Source organism: Acipenser ruthenus, chromosome 10 (assembly GCF_902713425.1).
Source record: "Acipenser ruthenus chromosome 10, fAciRut3.2 maternal haplotype, whole genome shotgun sequence".
In the NCBI taxonomy this organism is placed as follows: domain Eukaryota; kingdom Metazoa; phylum Chordata; class Actinopteri; order Acipenseriformes; family Acipenseridae; genus Acipenser; species Acipenser ruthenus.
Window position 1 is genome coordinate 18,920,290 of NC_081198.1, and position 19,729 is coordinate 18,940,018.

At 39.7% G+C, this 19,729-nt stretch overlaps 1 protein-coding gene across 2 annotated transcripts in view; it reads left to right on the forward strand.

Annotated features, from left to right (window-relative positions):
* LOC117406186 (voltage-dependent R-type calcium channel subunit alpha-1E) overlaps nt 1-19,729 on the forward strand; it is a 156,322-nt gene that overhangs the window by 120,026 nt on the left and 16,567 nt on the right. The window contains exons 29-36 of one of the 2 annotated variants that reach the window (XM_059031925.1): nt 1,021-1,131; nt 1,490-1,573; nt 2,260-2,379; nt 4,422-4,487; nt 5,396-5,487; nt 7,288-7,456; nt 11,690-11,817; nt 15,295-15,391. In XM_059031925.1, the coding sequence (XP_058887908.1) occupies nt 1,021-1,131; nt 1,490-1,573; nt 2,260-2,379; nt 4,422-4,487; nt 5,396-5,487; nt 7,288-7,456; nt 11,690-11,817; nt 15,295-15,391 (867 nt within the window). Of the gene's footprint in view, nt 1-1,020; nt 1,132-1,489; nt 1,574-2,259; nt 2,380-4,421; nt 4,488-5,395; nt 5,488-7,287; nt 7,457-11,689; nt 11,818-15,294; nt 15,392-16,375; nt 16,473-19,729 lie in introns of both variants that reach the window. The other variant, XM_059031924.1, reaches the window with a different exon arrangement.

The window sequence follows — 19,729 nt, forward strand, 5'->3', positions numbered from 1 at the left end:
TGCAGGCAACAGTGAAGCATGGTGGAGGTTCCTTGCAAGTTTGGGGCTGCATTTCTGCAAATGGAGGGGATTTGGTCAGAATTAATGGTCTCCTCAATGCTGAGAAGTACAGGCAGATACTTATCCATCATGCAATACCATCAGGGAGGCATCTGATTGGCCCCAAATTTATTCTGCAGCATGTCAACGACCCCAAACATACAGCGAAAGTCATTAAGAACTATCTTCAGTGTAAAGAAGAACAAGGAGTCCTGGAAGTGATGGTATGGCCCCCACAGAGCCCTGATCTCAACATCATCGAGTCTGTCTGGGATTACATGAAGAGAGAGAAGCAACTGAGGCTGCCTAAATCCACAGAAGAACTGTGGTTAGTTCTCCAAGATGTTTGGGCCAACCTACCTGCTGAGTTCCTTCAAAATATGTGTGTGCAAGTGTACCTAGAAGAATTGATGCTGTTTTGAAGGCAAAGGGTGGTCACACCAAATATTGATTTGATGTAGATTTTTCTTCTGTTCACTCACTTTGCATTTTGTTAATTGATAAATATAAACTATTAACATGTCTATTTTTGAAAGCATTCTTACTTTACAGCATTTTTTCACACCTGCCTAAAACTTTTGCACAGTACTGTATATTCTAGATTCATTATCTCTATGCGTTATCATACTTGACTGTGCTCTACTATAGTCTGCATTGCAGATTCTATATTAATCTTCTTCTCTTTTGTACACTTTCCTGTGCTTTTACCAAAGCAGTAAACTTTGAGAAGGGGCTGGTTCTTTCTCTTCTTTGTACTTTACTGACTTTGCTGTGCTTTTACCAGGGGAAACCAAAGCAGTAAACTTTGAGAAGGGGCTGGTTCATGATATTCTCTGTGCTTCACCATGCTTTCACTTACTCCACTTTGTTGTACCTTTGCCACATCCAATCCTCAGTCCCTGCCCCTCCTGTATATTGTCTGAAGAATGTTGACATACTTTCCCAGCAGTTTCTTACAGGCCAGTCTTTTCCACTGTCTAGTATTACTCAGCTCCTGCTGCCTATGACCACGTACTGAAGCACCTGAACACTGCATTCACCATCCTCTTCTCACTGGAGTGCATCTTGAAAATCATGGCTTTTGGATTTTTGGTAAGTAGAAGCAGACCATGGCCAGTTAATTTAAACGTACCAACCAAGGTAGAGTTAAGTGCATAAAACTACAGCATCTAAATATGTTGTCCATGTTTAGATGCTGGACTCATTCGTGCAGTGCTGAGTTTCAACAGTTTTCTGCTCTTATCTTTGACTGAAGCATTTAAACAAGATGTGTAGTTTAAATGACTAATATTCCCTTATGTAGTTTCAGCTCAGTCCACTAGGGGAATGCTGTCGCTCCTTGCATGTTGTGTTGCTCCTTGCATTTCCAGGATTTGAAATGGATTGATATTTAGAAACATGACCGCTCTGTGTTTCTGTGTGTTTCATAATCTTGTATTCTCTCTTGTAGAACTACTTCCGGGACACGTGGAACATATTTGACTTCATCACGGTCCTGGGCAGCATCACTGAGATCATCCTGGCCGACACGCAGGTAATAAAATCAGCCGTCTCCAGAATCCCCATGTCAGGAGTAGAACAATAAGGTAGTCACAGGAGTGGGCCCGGACAGGGGAATCTTATTTGAAACCCCTGGAGTTCTCATGGAGCTATAGAGGGTATTCAGTCTGTAAAGGGAAGAGGAAGGAAAGAGAAAGAAAGACAAAAACAATGGAAAGATAGCGTAAAAAAGACTGTATCTTCTAAGTATCCAGATGTAAGTTGGGTACAAATCAGACAGTCAGTTTGAGTTCTTCCCTCTCCAGGTAGCACTAATGTTCTAAAGCTTCATGACAGGTGTGAATACACCATCACATGATTACAGTACATGATTACAACTCACTTCTGGAGACACACAGAACAATATAAGACTGGTATATTGATTGAAGTGTCAGGGAAGTTTTCAATGAAAGTGTCATGTTAAAGTGATGTACCCACATTACTAGAGCAACAGCTTTTGGGTGAAAACAAATTCAATAAAGATGTGTATGTTTTAAATGTTTCAAGACTACTGTTAAAGAAACCAACCACAAACTAGAATAGTTGCTTTAATATCAAACATATCTTTAATGAAAGCAGACTTGTTCTTCAACACTGCAGACCTGTCCTCCAGTTGCTGTCAGGCTGCATTGCTCCTGCAGTTGCTGAGTGTCTGTAATGCTCTCCTTGTGTCCTGCTCAGCTGCTCAACACATTCAACATGAGTTTCCTGAAGCTGTTCCGCGCTGCCCGACTCATCAAACTCCTGAGACAGGGCTACACCATCCGCATCCTGCTCTGGACATTCGTACAGTCCTTCAAGGTCAGTGCCCTCGGATTGCAAAGGCATTTCTAGTTTACAATGTAGGCTACTTAAAAAAAAAAAGGCAAAATCACTTTTAATATGTTGCATTTGTCCATCCTTTAAACTGTGGGGAGCATTGTTCAGAGAAGCAATGAAACATTCTTTCTGTACGATTATTGAATTATTAATACAGCTTATTTCATTCTTGTTCAACCAGAATGAGAACCCATTTAAATATGCATCTTATTTCCAAGGGGTCCTGGAAGGTGATTACAGTCCCAGGCACAGACCGATATCTATTAAACCTGGATTATACTTAAGGGATAATGGCCTGAGACAGAAGGTCGAGTGAATTATTTTAACGAGGGAGTTTCATTATTACCGAAAAATGCACCACAGCAATGTCATTGTCACTTTTATAATACAACTTTTTGTAGATATTTTCTTGTTTGTCTGAAATAATCATTGTAGTCCACTGACAGAGTTAACTTTTGAGAGCAGGGCTGAAGCGCCGTTGTGAAGCGTTCTATCAGTAAGCAGTGCTTTTAGAACAGGTGTTGTTAATTTGTGTCATCTCTTTCCATTATTGAGTTATAATAGAACAGCTGAGCTCTATAGAAAACAATGGGAGAGCAGTGTCCGGTTGCTGTATGATATATACTAGAACAGTTATAGTTTCTCATCTGGTATGGAGGTTATAATTAGAGCCCCGGGAAATTATTTTTATTTTTTAGAATTTTTCGTTTAATGTTTCACAAATTTTAGTTTTATTTCGTTTTGTCTGCTAAAAAATGTGTTTTTCTTTTGTTTTATTACAGATACCCATTATCTCTTTGAGCTAATATATATATATATATATATATATATATATATATATATATACACTATATTATACTACTCTACTATTGTGGGGCTGTCATAATAAATGCACATAAAGCAATCTACCCATTTAAAAAAAACGATAGGAATTCTGTTTTAGTCCCTTTACACTGAAGCAAGGCTCCAGTATACAACAAGCTTGCAGTTTCTCAGTATTTAAACACTAAGCAAAGCAGATTCATTTATTGAAATTCATTGTGAACAGGCTGACTGTAGGGGTGACGTCAGGCCAGGAAATTAAACCAAAACTCACAGAAACTGCGGGTGAAACTGAGATGCTGCGGCGCTCAGTGTTTTATTAACAAAAATAAAATAAAATGTTTGAACAAAACGAAACACTTTTACACAAAACAAACACCACTTTGGCCAAAATAAATAGACAGACAAAACAGACAGTGGACGAACACTAAACAAACTACAAGTATCGTGCTGATCTAGGTCAGCACGGATAACAATTGTTATTCTTTATCTGATTTTAATCTCCTACGTAGAAGATATAAAGTCCTACGTAGGCAATACTTTTTTTACTTTTTTAATTGGCACTAGGACGCTTCCGTAATATCCCATGCACCACTATATTCACAGATAACAGACAACATGAAACACAAAAGATACGCACAGGGGTGGGGCACACTGCCACATTCATTCAAAACCAGCATTTCCTCCAGTGCAAAGTTTGCACCACTTGAAATAAAACAAAGAATTAGCATACTAATACAAAATACAAGCAAACAAGCCACGTTTTCCTCAAAAGGAATAAACAGCTAATGATGCTTAACAACAGAATCTTTCGACTCCCATTCCAGCCGACAGTTGCAAAATCTGCACATTATTATTTTGTCACCGTCAGCTGCATACATCCCCTCATGTTCAAATTCTTTGCAGAATTGTTTAATTGTAATGCACGGTTTAGGCATTTTAGAAACAAATGTCTCTGCTAGTCAGAGCTTCCGTTTCTCTTCAGACCACTTTTGTGGTAATGGCTGAGTCTTGACAACTACGATTGCAAGTATTTATTTAAATTATTTTTTGTATAAACCTCCCAATTTAAAAATGTCATTCTATGTGTGCTTTGTAATTCTTTTTTGTTTTATATGTTGCATTATTGTTATTTCATATTTGCGAAAAACACAGGGCTCTAACCCATATAACCCACTTGAAAGTGTCTCTCCTCTCGATAGGCTCTGCCATATGTATGCCTGCTGATAGCAATGCTCTTCTTCATATACGCAATTATCGGAATGCAGGTAAGCAATGATTCCCTGATTCTTTATTACAGAACTACTTCTCAGCACTGTAACCGCATCACTAGAGAAATTGTTTTTGAGTGAAAACACTTTAACTAAAGATTTGTGTGTATTAAACGTTTCAAGACGGTTGTTAAAGAAACCAGCCACCTTCTAGAATAGATGCTTGATTATCAAACATATATTTAATTAAGAAAGAGAACTCCATTCAACACTGCAGAGAGCTCTAGTAGTATAGGAAAGCAAACTCCATTCAACACTGCAGAGAGCTCTAGTAGTATAGGAAAGCAAACTCCATTCAACACTGCAGAGAGCTCTAGTAGTATAGGAAAGCAAACTCCATTCAACACTGCAGAGAGCTCTAGTAGTATAGGAAAGCAAACTCCACTCAACACTGCAGAGCGCTCTAGTAGTATAGGAAAGCAAACTCCATTCAACACTGCAGAGCGCTCTAGTAGTATAGGAAAGCAAACTCCATTCAACACTGCAGAGAGCTCTAGTAGTATAGGAAAGCAAACTCCACTCAACACTGCAGAGCGCTCTAGTAGTATAGGAAAGATAACTCCTCTCAACACTGCAGAGCGCGCTAGTAGTATAGGAAAGATAACTCCTCTCAACACTGCAGTGTGCTCTAGTAGTATAGGAAAGATAACTCCTCTCAACACTGCAGTGCGCTCTAGTAGTATAGGACAGAGAACACTCATAACTGCAGAGTGCTCTAGTAGTATAGGAAAGCAAGCTCCACTCAACACTGCAGAGCGCTCTAGTAGTATAGGAAAGAGAACTTAATTGACATTTCATGTATGTATCTGTGTTCCTTTTTGGTACCTAGCTTCAATCATTGGGTAGAAAAATATCCCTTAATAAACTAAATATCTAATTAAAGTAACTGTTGCCTCAATTTCAAGGTATTTGGGAACATCAAGGTGCAGAACAATTCTCAGATCAACCACCATAACAACTTCAGGACCTTCTTCAGCGCGCTGATGCTTCTGTTCAGGTGAGATTACACGAGGCAGCTTCCACACTGTGCTGCAGCTCACAGAGACTAAGTGGATCAGTTTAGAGGCTGTGAAAAGGCTAAGCCAGTCCAGCAGTGAGACTTCTCAAGTTGAAGCTTTCATTGGGGGCAGAGGATCACTTTACCACAGAGCTTGTGTACATCAAAAAAATAAAAAAACAACTAAAACTGTACCCCCCCTTCAACTGGTGTTGGGATATCCAGTTGTTGAAACTGGCAGTTTTTTTTTTTTTGTTTATTTAGCAGACGCCTTTATCCAAGGCGACTTACAGAGACTAGGGTGTGTGAACTACGCATCAGCTGCAGAGTCACTTATAATTACGCCTCACCCGAAAGACGGAGCACAAGGAGGTTAAGTGACTTGCTCAGGGTCACACAATGACTCAGTAGCAGAGGTGGGATTTGAACCGGGGACCTCCTGGTTATAAGCCCTTTTCTTGAACCACTGGACCACACAGCCTCCTATTGGCAATGCTTACTGTGGTTTGAAAGTCTCCTCTTTAACGCTCTCATTGCCTCTAAAAAGGGGGCTCGCCATTGTACTGTCTCTCCTGATTTGACAATGATGAAAGATCTGGGCATAAATATAAACCTGATAAAAAAAATAAGTGTGATCTGTTTAAAAACACCCTGCCTGCATCTGGCCACGCTTGGGTTTTGATCGCCTTGTGAGATGCAGTAGCTAACCAGGTTTAATGCTGAACTCTTGTGAGGTGATGCAACTAACCAGGTTTAATGCTGAACTCTTGTGAGATTCAGTAGCTAACCAGGTTTAATGCTGAACTCTTGTGAGATGATGTAGCTAACCAGGTTTAATGTTGAACTCTTGTGAGATGATGCAACTAACCAGGTTTAATGTTGAACTCTTGTGAGATGATGTAGCTAACCAGGTTTAATGGAGGTGCGTTTAAAATACAGATGTGCACAGTAGGCTCATCTGAGGATTATTTCCAAGGGTCATCTTAAAAAAAATACCTAAAACAGTAAATTTATTATATACATGATGTATGTGTAAGGGATCAAGATTTGACAGCGCTGCTTTAGAAACTGGCAATACAACGCAGTGAAAATCGGTTCACCTGAAACAAGATTTAACTTTCCATTTAAATCTACATGTTATCACAAAACCAGTGTGTTTTCACTTAGGTTTTATCAATAATTTGATGTTGTGTTCTTTTAAAATTATTTAACAATAATTTTAATAGCATATACAGTCAGCTCTCATTAATACAAATTTTAAGGTACCAGCAACTCTTACAGTATTATAAGGATTCTAAGTCAAATGAGCACCATGGCAACACGAAATGCACCATAGGCTCGGTAGTCTCAAAACAGCATTAAAATACAGAACAGAGGTGCTAATCTGAATGCAAGTTAATACATTTCTCAATATTCTTTACACTCAGCTGTTTGAACTAGGGCAATTCATTTAATTATATTTTTTCTTCCGTCGAGGGGGAGGGGTCCCCAAAATAACAAAATAAATCTGTGTTAAGTAAATTTGTATTATAAGAAGTCATTTGCAATAATAGATTTGTCCCGGACCATGTAGAAAATTTGTTGTATTAGGAAATTAGTTTAATCTGAGTTCATTTTAATGAGAATTCACTCTACTTTGTTGATCTGACCCTTTCAGTTTCAAGTTTTTCAGTCACAAGACCCTGCCTGCTGTTTCTATCACAGTGGTTCTCACAATTTAGTAAGTGTAAAATGATTGGAGTCACCCCCTTATTCTCCTCAGCCTGACTGTGTGGTCTCTGTCTGTCTCTGTGTATGTAGGAGTGCCACGGGTGAATCCTGGCAGGAGATCATGCTGTCCTGCACAGCAGGGAAGCCATGTGAAACCCACAACGGCAACAGCAGCAGCAGCTCTGTCACCAGCGAGACCTGCGGCACGGACTTTGCATACTTCTACTTTGTCTCCTTCATCTTCTTCAGCTCCTTTCTGGTGAGTAGGGGAGAGCTCTGTGCCTGGACATATGTATGACACACTTCTACCACTTATCCAAGTCCAAGTGTAGCAGGCAGTGTTGTTTAAAGGTCTATTACCATGAATGCATACGAATGCGTCTCTTGCATAATGGATAAGGCGCCCGCTTGCAATGTGTGCAGCTACCATATCTCACCCGGCCTCTGCCTTGAGAGTATAAGAATAAGGGAATGTATTCAGCCAATATCAGTATTTTAAACATCCAAAGCTGTACAATGTCATGATTCTGAGATTTCAGATTTCATACGTACTCTTTTTATTTGCTCTGCACACACTCTTAAACTCAGGGGAGACGTTTAGGAGGACAGAGATGTTATTAACTCCTAGTGGTTCATGTTCATGCGCTGGACCCGCAATATATCCAGATGACTTTTAACAATCAAGAAATTCACACAGACTGATGTATTTGAAGTTTTACAAATCAGAGTATGATTAGTACTCATTCGGTTTATTAACTGCTAAATATTGGATTGAGTAGTCACAGTCTGCATCAAATCCCCAGCTGACAGACTATCTGGGCAGTCCTAGTCCCAGTCTTAACAGATATCAACGTTAACACTTCAATACATTTATATGTATTTGCAAGGCCCGCAAGAACACATCACCTAAAGCACCCACTGCTATATCTCAGCACATTCAACAGAACACTCTCATAATTCTAAAACATAGTGCAGATCCCTTATAGCAATGCATTCAATACATGTGAGATAAAAATAATTGAATAAATGCTTACCCTTCAATACAAAGAAGTGCAGCGTAAATAAAAGAACAGAACTGTCTTCAAGAAGCAGATGAAACTGAGTTCAATTAGCTTAAATGTGTAAGTCTGCAGAAAATGGACCACTTTACCCTGCCAGGTATGGTTGTAGTGGTTCATTGTGATTACATAGAAGTTTTATAGGTTTTTCTCCTCATTGGAATACATGAGAAGCCTCAATTAAATCCAATCATTAATCTGTTTAGACAGTTCTTACCTTTTTGACAAACAATAATTTTCAAACAGATCCAGCCAACTTTTCAGAATTAAGTGGAGTCATGTACCAATAAATTCAAGACTTCATATTTGTCCAATTCTAAACCTATGATCTCATCCCTTGTTTCCTCGACCCCCTCCTTTATCTGAAAAGTTAGGTGAATTAAGGTTCACAAGATCCTGGCTTATAATGTAATATAAAAAATACTACTGTTATATGTGCATGCAAACACTATTTCTTATATGTGTTATATATGAGAGATGTTTTTAAAATATGACATCATCTCTAATTGATTATATTTTGCTAAATTAAAAGTATGTGTTTCTCTTAACCTCATATTGTGTTTCAATATATTTTTAATGAGTCAGTTTTGACTCCATATACTAATGTCTAACAGAGTATTTGACAAAAGATTGCCTCATTCAATAGTCAGGTCAATTAGTTTCATTGAGTTTTTAAGTGGTAATAATAGTCTTGTATTAACCAGGCTGTGACCTTTATCTGACTTCGAGAGTGGCTTACACAAGCAAATTTCCACAGTCCCCTGTTTTTTTTCAAGGCTAATGTCCGTGATTAATGTGAAACATCATTGTAAGCACTTTTTCAGATATGTGGCCTATTAAGGTCTGTTGCGCTATAATTTTTGCATATTGTTTCAAGATATATTTTTTATCTGTGTTAAACCATTAATTTTATAAACCTTAAATTCCAAACCCATAAAACTTATGGACAATCAAGGATTACCAAGATTAATTACCTTCTCTTTTGCTTTACTGGAGTGGAAGGCAAATAAGACCCCCTCCTTTCTTTCATAGCCCTTACATCTTAATAAGAGAAAGAGGCCCTCTTCTCAATGCTAGGCAGAAGTTTCTGTCAAAGAACTGCTTTACACAGACTCTTTCCACTAATCACATTGTTAGTTGTCATAAAGAAATATTCTTAAACAATAATACATGGATTAATAACAAGGTACAAATATTATTACAAACTTAACACGATGAACATAGCATAATACCTTTATATTCTGTAATTTGATGAATATTATAATGTCTAAAGGACTTTTTATTTAGTTGGAGAAAGAAAATGAACCAATCCTTAAATTGATTAAATTAAATGCTGCTCCGACCTCTACAATCCTCTATCACTACAGTAAAGTCATGAACAAGCTATAACACTCGTCAGTTTAAATATTATGTTACTTATTAGACCAAAATACTTAAAACATATTATTAATCCTATGAAATCAAATAGATCTTTTTAGTTTCAAATATTGTTCTGTCTATAAAAGGGTTAATCATTTATTTGCAATAACTGGCCTTTGTGTCTAATTTCTATTTCCTTGACCATTATAACCTACAAACAGTGTCAGTTAGCACTGAACCTCTTTCATAACTACAAATGGCATTATAAGATGTACTTTTAATTAATTTACTTCAGTTTAACAGTTGCTCCTAGAATTTGTATTATTTCATTTCTTTGGTAATTCTTTCTAAGATTTGAATGGATGGTCTAGTTATTTAAATCTAAATACAGGCCAGTATTAATACATTAAACCTCTATAGTACTATAATGACTGAACTAAGTCTGACCCTGTCCTCTGTTCACACAAAATCCAGCCAAAACAGGTTTTTCTTAAGACCTCGGCTGTTGTCAATTTCAGTGTTGATTAATATGTTGCAAAAAGTCCCTTTCTAATCTTGTCCTTGGAAACATAAATCTATAGGTGGGATTAGTGTCTGTTTTTTTCAGCCGAGTTTGTGCCTTTTTATCAAGCGTCATGCTTTCTGAAGATAAGACATGCAAGCAGTAAATCGTTATTCTACTTTTTCTTAAAACTCTCTTTCTAGGTTACCTAAATTAAATTGTCATTTTAATGTCCTAATGAAACAATGAGTGGACTGACCTATTTCATGGAGCAAGGGAGCCATCTACTGGCGATACAAGGATACTCTCTCTTTATCCATGTTTTTCTCTTCAAAACACCCCTATTTCATTTTTCATATCAGAAAGCCTATATCATTCAAAACAATCAGTACATTTCATATTTGAAATCGTCTAGTACATGTCCAGCATATCAGCACGTTTCCAGCAGGATTCAAATTCTGTGCCAGGTTCAGCTCGAGTTGGTTCTGCAAACACCACAACAGGTCCTTTTCTCCAGTGCTTTTGCATCACAGGTGTGAGTCGCCATGGTCTTGACTTCATACCTACAAGATACTTGGACATGTTTAGCTGGGACACCTTCTACACTAGTTCTGGATCTGTACATATTGTTTCTATACATTTCATTTTGTTCATATAGGGTCACTTTGCGAGGTATGACCTCCATCCAGAATACTGAAGGAGGCCAAAACTCACTGTTGTTCATATTTTCAGGCACCCAGTTACTGTTTTGCTCCACATCATCAGTTGGCAGACTTAACATAACTGAATCTGAATCAGTTGATGAACCGTGAACCTTAGCTACTGAGATCCGTCACAAAAAGGGGTCCAATGTTTTACTGCACAGAATATCCAGTTCAAGGTCAGCTGCGACAACATGGAGGTTAAATGGCATTTGGCCTTTACAACCATTTAGAAAACGCTGCCTTATTCAAAATGATCTTTGTGTAGGACCCCCAGTTAGTCATATGATCAGGAGCTCACTGGTTTCAATCCTGGTCGCACTGAGTTGCCGATCCTGGAAGGGTATCCAAAGGGAAAGGGAAGCTGCAATGGCCTTTGTGCTGCCATGGTCATGGAGAGTTACACTTCAGCAACCCCTACTGGTAAAGGCTCCACAAATCCTGGTGGAGAAATCCCAGGCTGGGCCTCGCCTCCAGGGTTCTGTAGCTTGGTAATACCTGTTGCTTCAGTTTGGTGATGAAAAAAGATGATTGACTTGACAGTGTGAACAGAAGTCACCGGTTAGTCTTCAACACCAATGAGGCAACATTCAGATATTTCAAAATGGAAGGAAAATACAGGGGTGAAATCAATTTTACAAAAATGATCGACAAACAATGCATACATATTTTTAAATATACAGTAAGGTACATATCACGACATGTACACAGTGTTAGCAATAAACAGTAGTCTAAGGCATTTTTAAGATAAATTAGTGGCAGACAAGGAAAGATGCCCAAGACATTCAGAAAGCAGTAGAAGCTGGTGTAATGCAGTTGTAAAAATGTTGTTAAAAGGAGCACTTGTCCACACACACTGTCCTTCTTTGCAGATGCTAAACTTGTTTGTGGCTGTCATCATGGACAACTTTGAATACCTGACTCGAGACTCCTCCATCCTGGGGCCTCACCACCTGGATGAGTTTGTGCGAATCTGGGCAGAGTATGACCGGGCTGCATGGTGAGGACAAATAACGAACCAGCCTTCTCTCTGTTTCCCATGACATGCACCAGCCTTCTACTATAATACAACAGTTCTGCAGTATCCTACAACACTATGGTTCTACAGTACATGCCATAGATTCTGCAAAAATACCATGGAACATTCTACAGTAAATACTACAGTATATTCTATAGGTTTTTTTATTTTTATGTGGGAATAAGTGAAGTTCCCAGTAAAGCTAGGAACACAAGCTTACTTCCTGAAGGTCTTTTCACACCAAGCGCGTCGCGTCAAAGCATCAGCGCTGTCAAGTTGCTTTCTTACTGATGCATCAATCAATCTGAAGCGCTGTCACTGAACTTTTTCTTAACAGTGTACAGAACAGAATTATATTTTTGTATCTTTCAGCACAAAATACTGTTCTAATAGAAATAGTATAGCATGATAACTATTTAATAAAGCGCTGTGTCTTTTGCAGAAAATATTATTAAAATAAAAATAGGTAAATGTTATGAATATTTAGTATACATACATTTGATTAGTCTGCCGTTTCGAGGAGTGTTATCTTTGCCACACTGTACAGCAGTCTTTCTTTACTGTACGTCTTCAGTGTTAAAAGTTAAGTGCCTGCCCATCTGACGCACAACAATGACGACTATCTTTATAATTATCTATAAAATTGTTTGAACACTTGCTTCCTACCTGCTGATTGATTGTTGAAATTCCAAACACAGATAGGATGTTACTGTAACCCCCGCTTGTGATCTTCATATACAAACAGCACTTTCGGATTTATGTTTTAAACAAAAAGTAAGGTTACACCTTTAAAAAATGATTAATACTTATTATTAGATCTTTTTTATTTCCTGCAAACTGTAGATAAAGGAGATGTTTCTCTGTTTTCTAGTGTTTCTTCTCTCTGAACCCTGTTTCTTGGACACTGTAGGTGCTTGCCTGTGTGGTGTGACCTTTCAACTCTCTCAGAAACAAGCATTCACAATCTAAGTGTCTCGTTCTTATTATTGAAGAAAAATATATACCGTTTCATTTTACGAACACAGCTTAGACGCCTTCTGTTTTACACTATGTGGCTGGTGTGAAAGCCTCCTTAAGATGTACTTTATTCTACTTAATGAATGTTACACTGGATGCTGATGCTGTGACGTAACACGCTTGGTATGAAAGGACCTACACTATGACAGTCTTTAACTGTAATCCATACCAATGATATTTACTGAAACATTTCAATTCTCAGTAGAAACCCTTAATATAAGTCTGATAGCAGGTTCTTCATTCTCACCATCATCCTCACTCATTCAGTTCAGTCACTGTAATGTTCTTCCTTATTTGTGGTTAAAACTGGATTTCAGACAGCAGTGTGCACAGGTTAGCAGTGTACAAGTATCCAGTCATCCAGGACCTTTCTCTCCAATCTCTCTGTGTTTGGGACCAGTACAGTGCTTATTTTAAATGTTCTGTATATGTCGTGTGCAATAGTCTAGAACTTTGTTGTATTTGTTATGTGTATAGACAGGGTGATTCTAAACTCATCTTGGGTCTAAACAGAATGGTGGAGAGAACACTGAGAGAGCACTGGAAATCGGTTGCTAGAATTGATGACTCCCACTGTGGCCCATAGGTGGCGGTGTCTGTGTGTCCCTAATATACAAACAGTTACATAAACCAGCATTTTTAAAAGGTACTGCACTGGTTAGTCCAGCACAGACAACATGCTGACCTTGGAACACTGAATAAGCCTTGTATCCTTTATTATGCCAACAAGAGCAATGCTGCTGCAGCTTTAAGAGCTTATCAACGGGAATCAAGAATTCCACCAGGGCCTTGCAATGATGATGCTCCGATCAGCTGTTTACAACATCCTGCCAGGAATGGATTCTGTAATGCACTGGTTTAAAACCCTGGTCTTCCAGTACCCTCAACAATTCAACTTTTTGTTTCAACCAGTCCTTTTGTGTTTTGGGTTTTTTTTTTTGTAAATGTGTTTTGCAGTCATTCCCCAGAGGTTAGCTGTCTGTAGGTCCCGTGACAATGTGCCTTGGAAAACAATGTTATTAATTACATATTTAGTAGACGCTTTTTTCCAAAGCGACTTACAGACTAGGACTAGGGCGTGAACTGTGCATCACAACTGCTGCTGCAGAGTCACTTACAATAGGACCTCAGTTTTACGTCTCATTCGAAGGATGTTTAAAACAGATATCTATTTCCCGGTTGAAACAAAAACCGAGAATGCTGAGGCTACTGGAGATCGGGTTGAAAACCACTTTACAATTAAAGCAAGTGGAGAACCCAGTGAAACAGTGCCCACTACGGGCCACATTGGGAGTTGTGGCAATGTGAGCACATCATGTGACAACTCTGGCTACCAAATTCCTCTGCTGTGTCTCTCACGGTGACTGACACCTCCACTATGGCTGTTTAGTTCACAATTTACCTAATTCACTCCCTACTCTATGAATACATATGTATGTAATAGGCTATATGTGTGCAATGCAATACTATGTATTTATGCCTAATGCAATTGCCAGGTCCAGCACAGTGTGTTGCGTTGTGTAACTCAGTATCCCACTTTCAGGCTATACCCCTGATTTCTAGTCAGGGCATGGTATGATGACTGAAAATGTCTCATAGTAAAAGTATAGTGAAAGCACAATAAAGCATAGGTAAGCATTGTAAAGCCCAGAGAGGTATGGTAAACATTGTAAAGCCCAGAGAGGTATGGTAAAGCATATTAAAAAAAAAAAACATGGTAAACTACTGTGTGGGGTTACACTGGCTATAAATACTGTCCTGGATACTGGAAGCCCCTTGTACACTAATTTTTAAATGGAGCTATTGCAATGGAAAACAGACTCATCTGTACAACAGCATCCTGGTTTCTTAAAACTCTCAGAGAAGCTGTGGATAAAAATGGGTTTACACTCTCCCGCTTCTGTGTGTGTCTGGGTGGTCCACACCAGCGCTCAAACAAGCAAGCAAGCCAAGCAAGCCAAGAGTATATTGCTGCAGGGCGAAGGCTTGCACAGCATAGCTCACACAGGGTAGTGCTGCGTGCGCAACTTGTAATTTACGACGGGCTTCATTCACCCTCAACACCCCTACCACTTGATGATAAACAGGGTATGGGAGGGGGAGAATACAGTGATTACCTGGTGAGAATGAATTGGTGATCCATGGCCAATACCCCACGAACCTTAGGTTGAGGGTTAGGTTATTGTTATGAAATAAACTTTGTTTTAGTACGTAAGTTCATCATCCGTATCATTTGATCGGGCTGTAGCATATAATGATGACGTCTATTACGAGTTGCGCATGCAGCACTACCCTGTGTGAGCTACTCTGCGAGAGCTATGCTGTGGGAGCCTTCGTTCTGCAGCAATACCCGTCTCAAGCAAGCAGTGTTTGGAATATGCTTTCTTGTCTATCCCAGCAGAGGGCGCCATGTGATCCTAACCCCATGTATTTTCTTTCCAGTGGAAGAGTTCACTATAAGGAGATGTACAAAATAATGCGATCGATATCGCCTCCTCTGGGCTTTGGAAAGAACTGCCCCTACAGGGTGGCCTGCAAGGTTTGGCTCCCACTGCCCTCCCACCCCACCCCCTCCCCTTCCCCCTCCCCCCTCCCCACTCCTCTCCACCCCAGCCAGACCTGCCTGCTGCTCCGGGCAAAGGAATGACTGAGCTGCCTGGACTGAGTTTAAAGAGACATGCTGCTGCTTCTCAGTATCTCATTACCTGTGTCACTGCGCTGTCTATAGAGACAGAGACAGGAAGCCTAGAAGTCTAACATTATCTTGTGTGTAGTGCCTTGTGTACAGTACGGTATATAGTACCATTTTTTACACTCTAGTTTCACACAGTACTATAATCTGACATCTGACATATCAAAGTCCCATGTTTGTGTCCCATGCAGATTTCTGAACAGAGGGGAATCTGGAGCAAGTGTAAACATCTTGCTAACCATCAAATCTCCTGGATCTAGTTTACAAAACACTTCATTGCAGTCAATCAAGTGGAGGCAATGGACTTCTCAACAGTGAAGGAACAAAACTGAAATGAAAATATATGACTTTAAAACCTTTTGAGCTCTATTCAAACTGCAGGGATTTACATTGTCATGGTTTTTAGTTTGAACTAATTCAATTTAATAATTGTGTGACAAGGGTAACAGAAGCTGCACTGAGTTTTATGTGCAGTAAGCGGCCTCTGTAAACTCAATCTGAAGTGCAGGGATATGACTGGACAGCAGCAGTAGCATGGGGAGGGGTCTGTGTGCATGCTGGATGCCTGCTATGTGAGATCACACGAGCAGCCCAGTCATTCCTCTGGACATCCCTAGACTTCTGGAGGTTTCTATGCCAAGGCTACATAGAAATACTTGATTTTTGTTGGTTTGGTTCATTTGTTTGACCCCTTATTAGCTCTTTCCTTCTGACTTGCATTGAATAACATTCTCCTGTTCTGTTTCTCTCTCTCTCCTCTCTCTCCCTGGGAATGCCTGCCTCCTCCTCCTCCTCCCTATTCATGTGCATTGCTCCCCGAACTCTCCCCAGTGGTCGTATTCATTACACTGACATGTACGAGATGCTGATGCACATGTCTCCACCGCTAGGCCTCGGAAAGAAATGTCCTTCCAAACTTGCTTATAAGGTAGAAAAAATAAATCCATTAGCCCTACACTGCGAAGCCTAGCATACATATATACACATAGACACATGGTCTGTTCAGTACAGCGTCCCTGCCTGTGCAGGTATGCAAGGAGTCTGAGCTAGGGGTCGACTCATTTCAAAGCAGTGAGAGGGGGGAACAGACTTCCAGAAGCAACAGGTAAAAGCGTATTGATCTAAAGACTAAAACCCATTTTGATAAAACACAGACATGTTAAGTAAGCCTTTTGAGAAAAATGCATTTTAAATGTAAAATAATGATGATATGTTTATTGGTCAGAGAGCACCACACACACACACACACACACACACACACACACACACACACACACCCTTTGCTGGTAGGATTAAATGGACTGGCCCACAGTTGTGCACACTCTGAGTTCAGGCTGTGATTATGCATTTTTAATTATTCAACATGTGCTCTATTATTGCACTAGTCTTTGCCAGATATTTCAAATACAAACTCTTGAACTCTTGAAGTTGCCATTGCTTCCTGGTAAATCATTGTCATCTGTGTCCAATGGTCTTGTCACAATCAGACCAAGTGACCTACAGCACAGGAAGTGATGGGGTACCAGGAAGTAGCAGCAATTTGTATTGCCACTCATCTCTCTGTGTTGTGAGTCCATTGTCAATGAACTCCGGTGATGTTACTGCAATAGCTCGAGTACATTTTCACAAAACAACCTGGAACGTGATCGAAAGTCAGACTGCATTGAGGTCCAGGACCCTATTAAAAAGCAGTTGGATCGCAAGTATGTCAATGGGTCAGATTTAGCAGCTAAGTTTAGTTTTTGGAGTGTCTTTCTTACACTTTCAATAAGCATGCGCAAGGGTGCAGGGCTTCCTTTGTGAGACGTGATGTTTCATTACATTCTATATTGGATCAGGACTAGCCATAAGCAGTACAGCACTGTAGCCACTAGCAGGTTAGACCTATGTATCGTGACCAGCAAAGAAAACACCCTACCTAAGCAGTTACCTGAAAATGACTTGTAACATGAAAAGAGTCATATTACCCTTTTAATGACTGTTTGTGTAGAGGCGGAAAAAACAGCAATAAGAATTACTTCAAATTGAATAACTTGGTATAGGAACTTGGTATAGTAATAAGTGTTCCCTATGGCGTGCTCTGTGCCAGTACTAAAACATGGAACTCTACATCAGCTAGAGAAGCCACAGCATGTGTAGATATACCCCAAGCGAGCAATTGTCTTTAGGAATGACAAGGGAGAGTCTTTAGAAATGGCAAGGTGCTTGCATTGATAGATGGACACTGCCATCTGGGGTCATTTCACAAGGGCAGCAGTGTGGAGTAGTGGTTAGGGCTCTGGACTCTTGACCGGAGGGTCGTGAGTTCAATCCCAGGTGGGGGACACTGCTGCTGTACTCTTGAGCAAGGTACTTTACCTAAATTGCTCCAGTAAAAACCCAACTGTATAAATGGGTAATTGTATGTAAAAATAATAAGGGTTAAAAATAATGCAATTGTATGTAAAAATAATGTGATATCTTGTAACAATTGTAAGTCACTCTGGATAAGGGTGTCTGCTAATAAATAATAATAATAATCTAAGTCACAGGACATTTTTAAATACACCCACCCCTCGTTATATCGCCCCTCGCTATACTGCGGATTCGGGTATATCGCGGTCCTGGAGTTGGCTCCCCATTTTTACTGTCTAATTGCATATGCCTTAGCTGCAATATACAGTACATAGGCACTTAGAATTACTGTTCGTTTTATTTTGTACTGCACATCACAAACAACAGTATACAAAACAATTGAAAACAAAGCATTAATATCGTACTGTTATCATATACACACGTATTGCACAATAACACAAAGCAAATTAAATATCTACTTGCTGAAGCGGTTTTTATTTTAGCCAACGAGGCGTTCACTTGTGGCAGCAATGTACTAGCAAAAGCCACAAGGCAGTGACGTCAGCTCCCTAGCAACAAGCCTCCTATGTTGGGAATGGATTCTTTCAATGCAGCGGGTTTGTGCATTTGAGAAAGGAGAGGAGGACTCATGAAAATTAATTGGAGACTGAAGTTGATGAGAAGCAATTACCCTCCGCTATACGAATTAAAACGGTGTGCTGCTTTATACGAAAAATGAGAAAACGGACCCTGACGCCCACGATAAAACGAGGGTGTGGTTTTTACAGTATTTGTTAGCCTATTTGTCGATATAGAGTGGATTTACTATATGAATCATTACATGATATGGTGATAACTACAATACTGACAATCGTGATAATTGATCAGAATCGTGTTATTGTGATATTGAATTAGCGATTATACCGGCACTAATACTTGGTAGATACCTTAGCAACAGGCAAAGAATATTCAATATATCACCCTAGGAATAGCAGTCGGCCCGGCTGACTATATCACAGGACAATACTTCAGTCAACACTGTTACTTGAGTTCTACAAGTGCATGCCAGTCCTGTGGTTCCTGAGCCCTTCATCTCCAGAGCTGTGCTAGGAGGGTAGTGTGCAGTGTTAGACAGGGCCGAGGGAGAAATTGGTACAGAGGGTCAAATGTACTCATTTATTTATTTCTTAGCAGACGCCCTTATCCAGGGCGACTTACAATTGTTACAACATATCACATTATACATTATTTCACATTATACAGATATCACATTATTTTTACATACAATTACCCATTTATACAGTTGGGTTTTTACTGGAGCAATCTAGGTAAAGTACCTTGCTCAAGGGTACAACAGCAGTGTCCCCCACTGAGGATTTAACCCACAACCCTCCGGTCAAGAGTCCAGAGCCCTAACCACTACTCCACACTGTTGTTTAGTACTTGAGGACTAAACAACAGAGAGAGTGAGAGAGAGCACATTGGAACTTTGTAGCTGCCACACAGTGTGCTCTCCAGTGTCCACATTGCTCCACTGCCCCCCCCCCTAGTGGCCCATAGTGGACATTGCCAGTGCAGCCCTAATTTACACAAGCATATGTGCTGCATTCTCAAATAAAATCCCCATTGAACAGCATGGGGATTGAAACTCTAGTGGAAGTTGTGACAGTATGAAGTACATTGTGGTTCCAGTGATTTTGTTGATTTTTGTTCCAGTGAGTTCCAGTGATTTGGGGGCATGTAGGGCCAGTCTGCAGAGTTGATTGAAGGACCATCACATCCTATGCTATCACAACACCATCTTCAAGAACAAAGTTTGATTAGGCTTCTCCAGACAAACACACCCGCAAT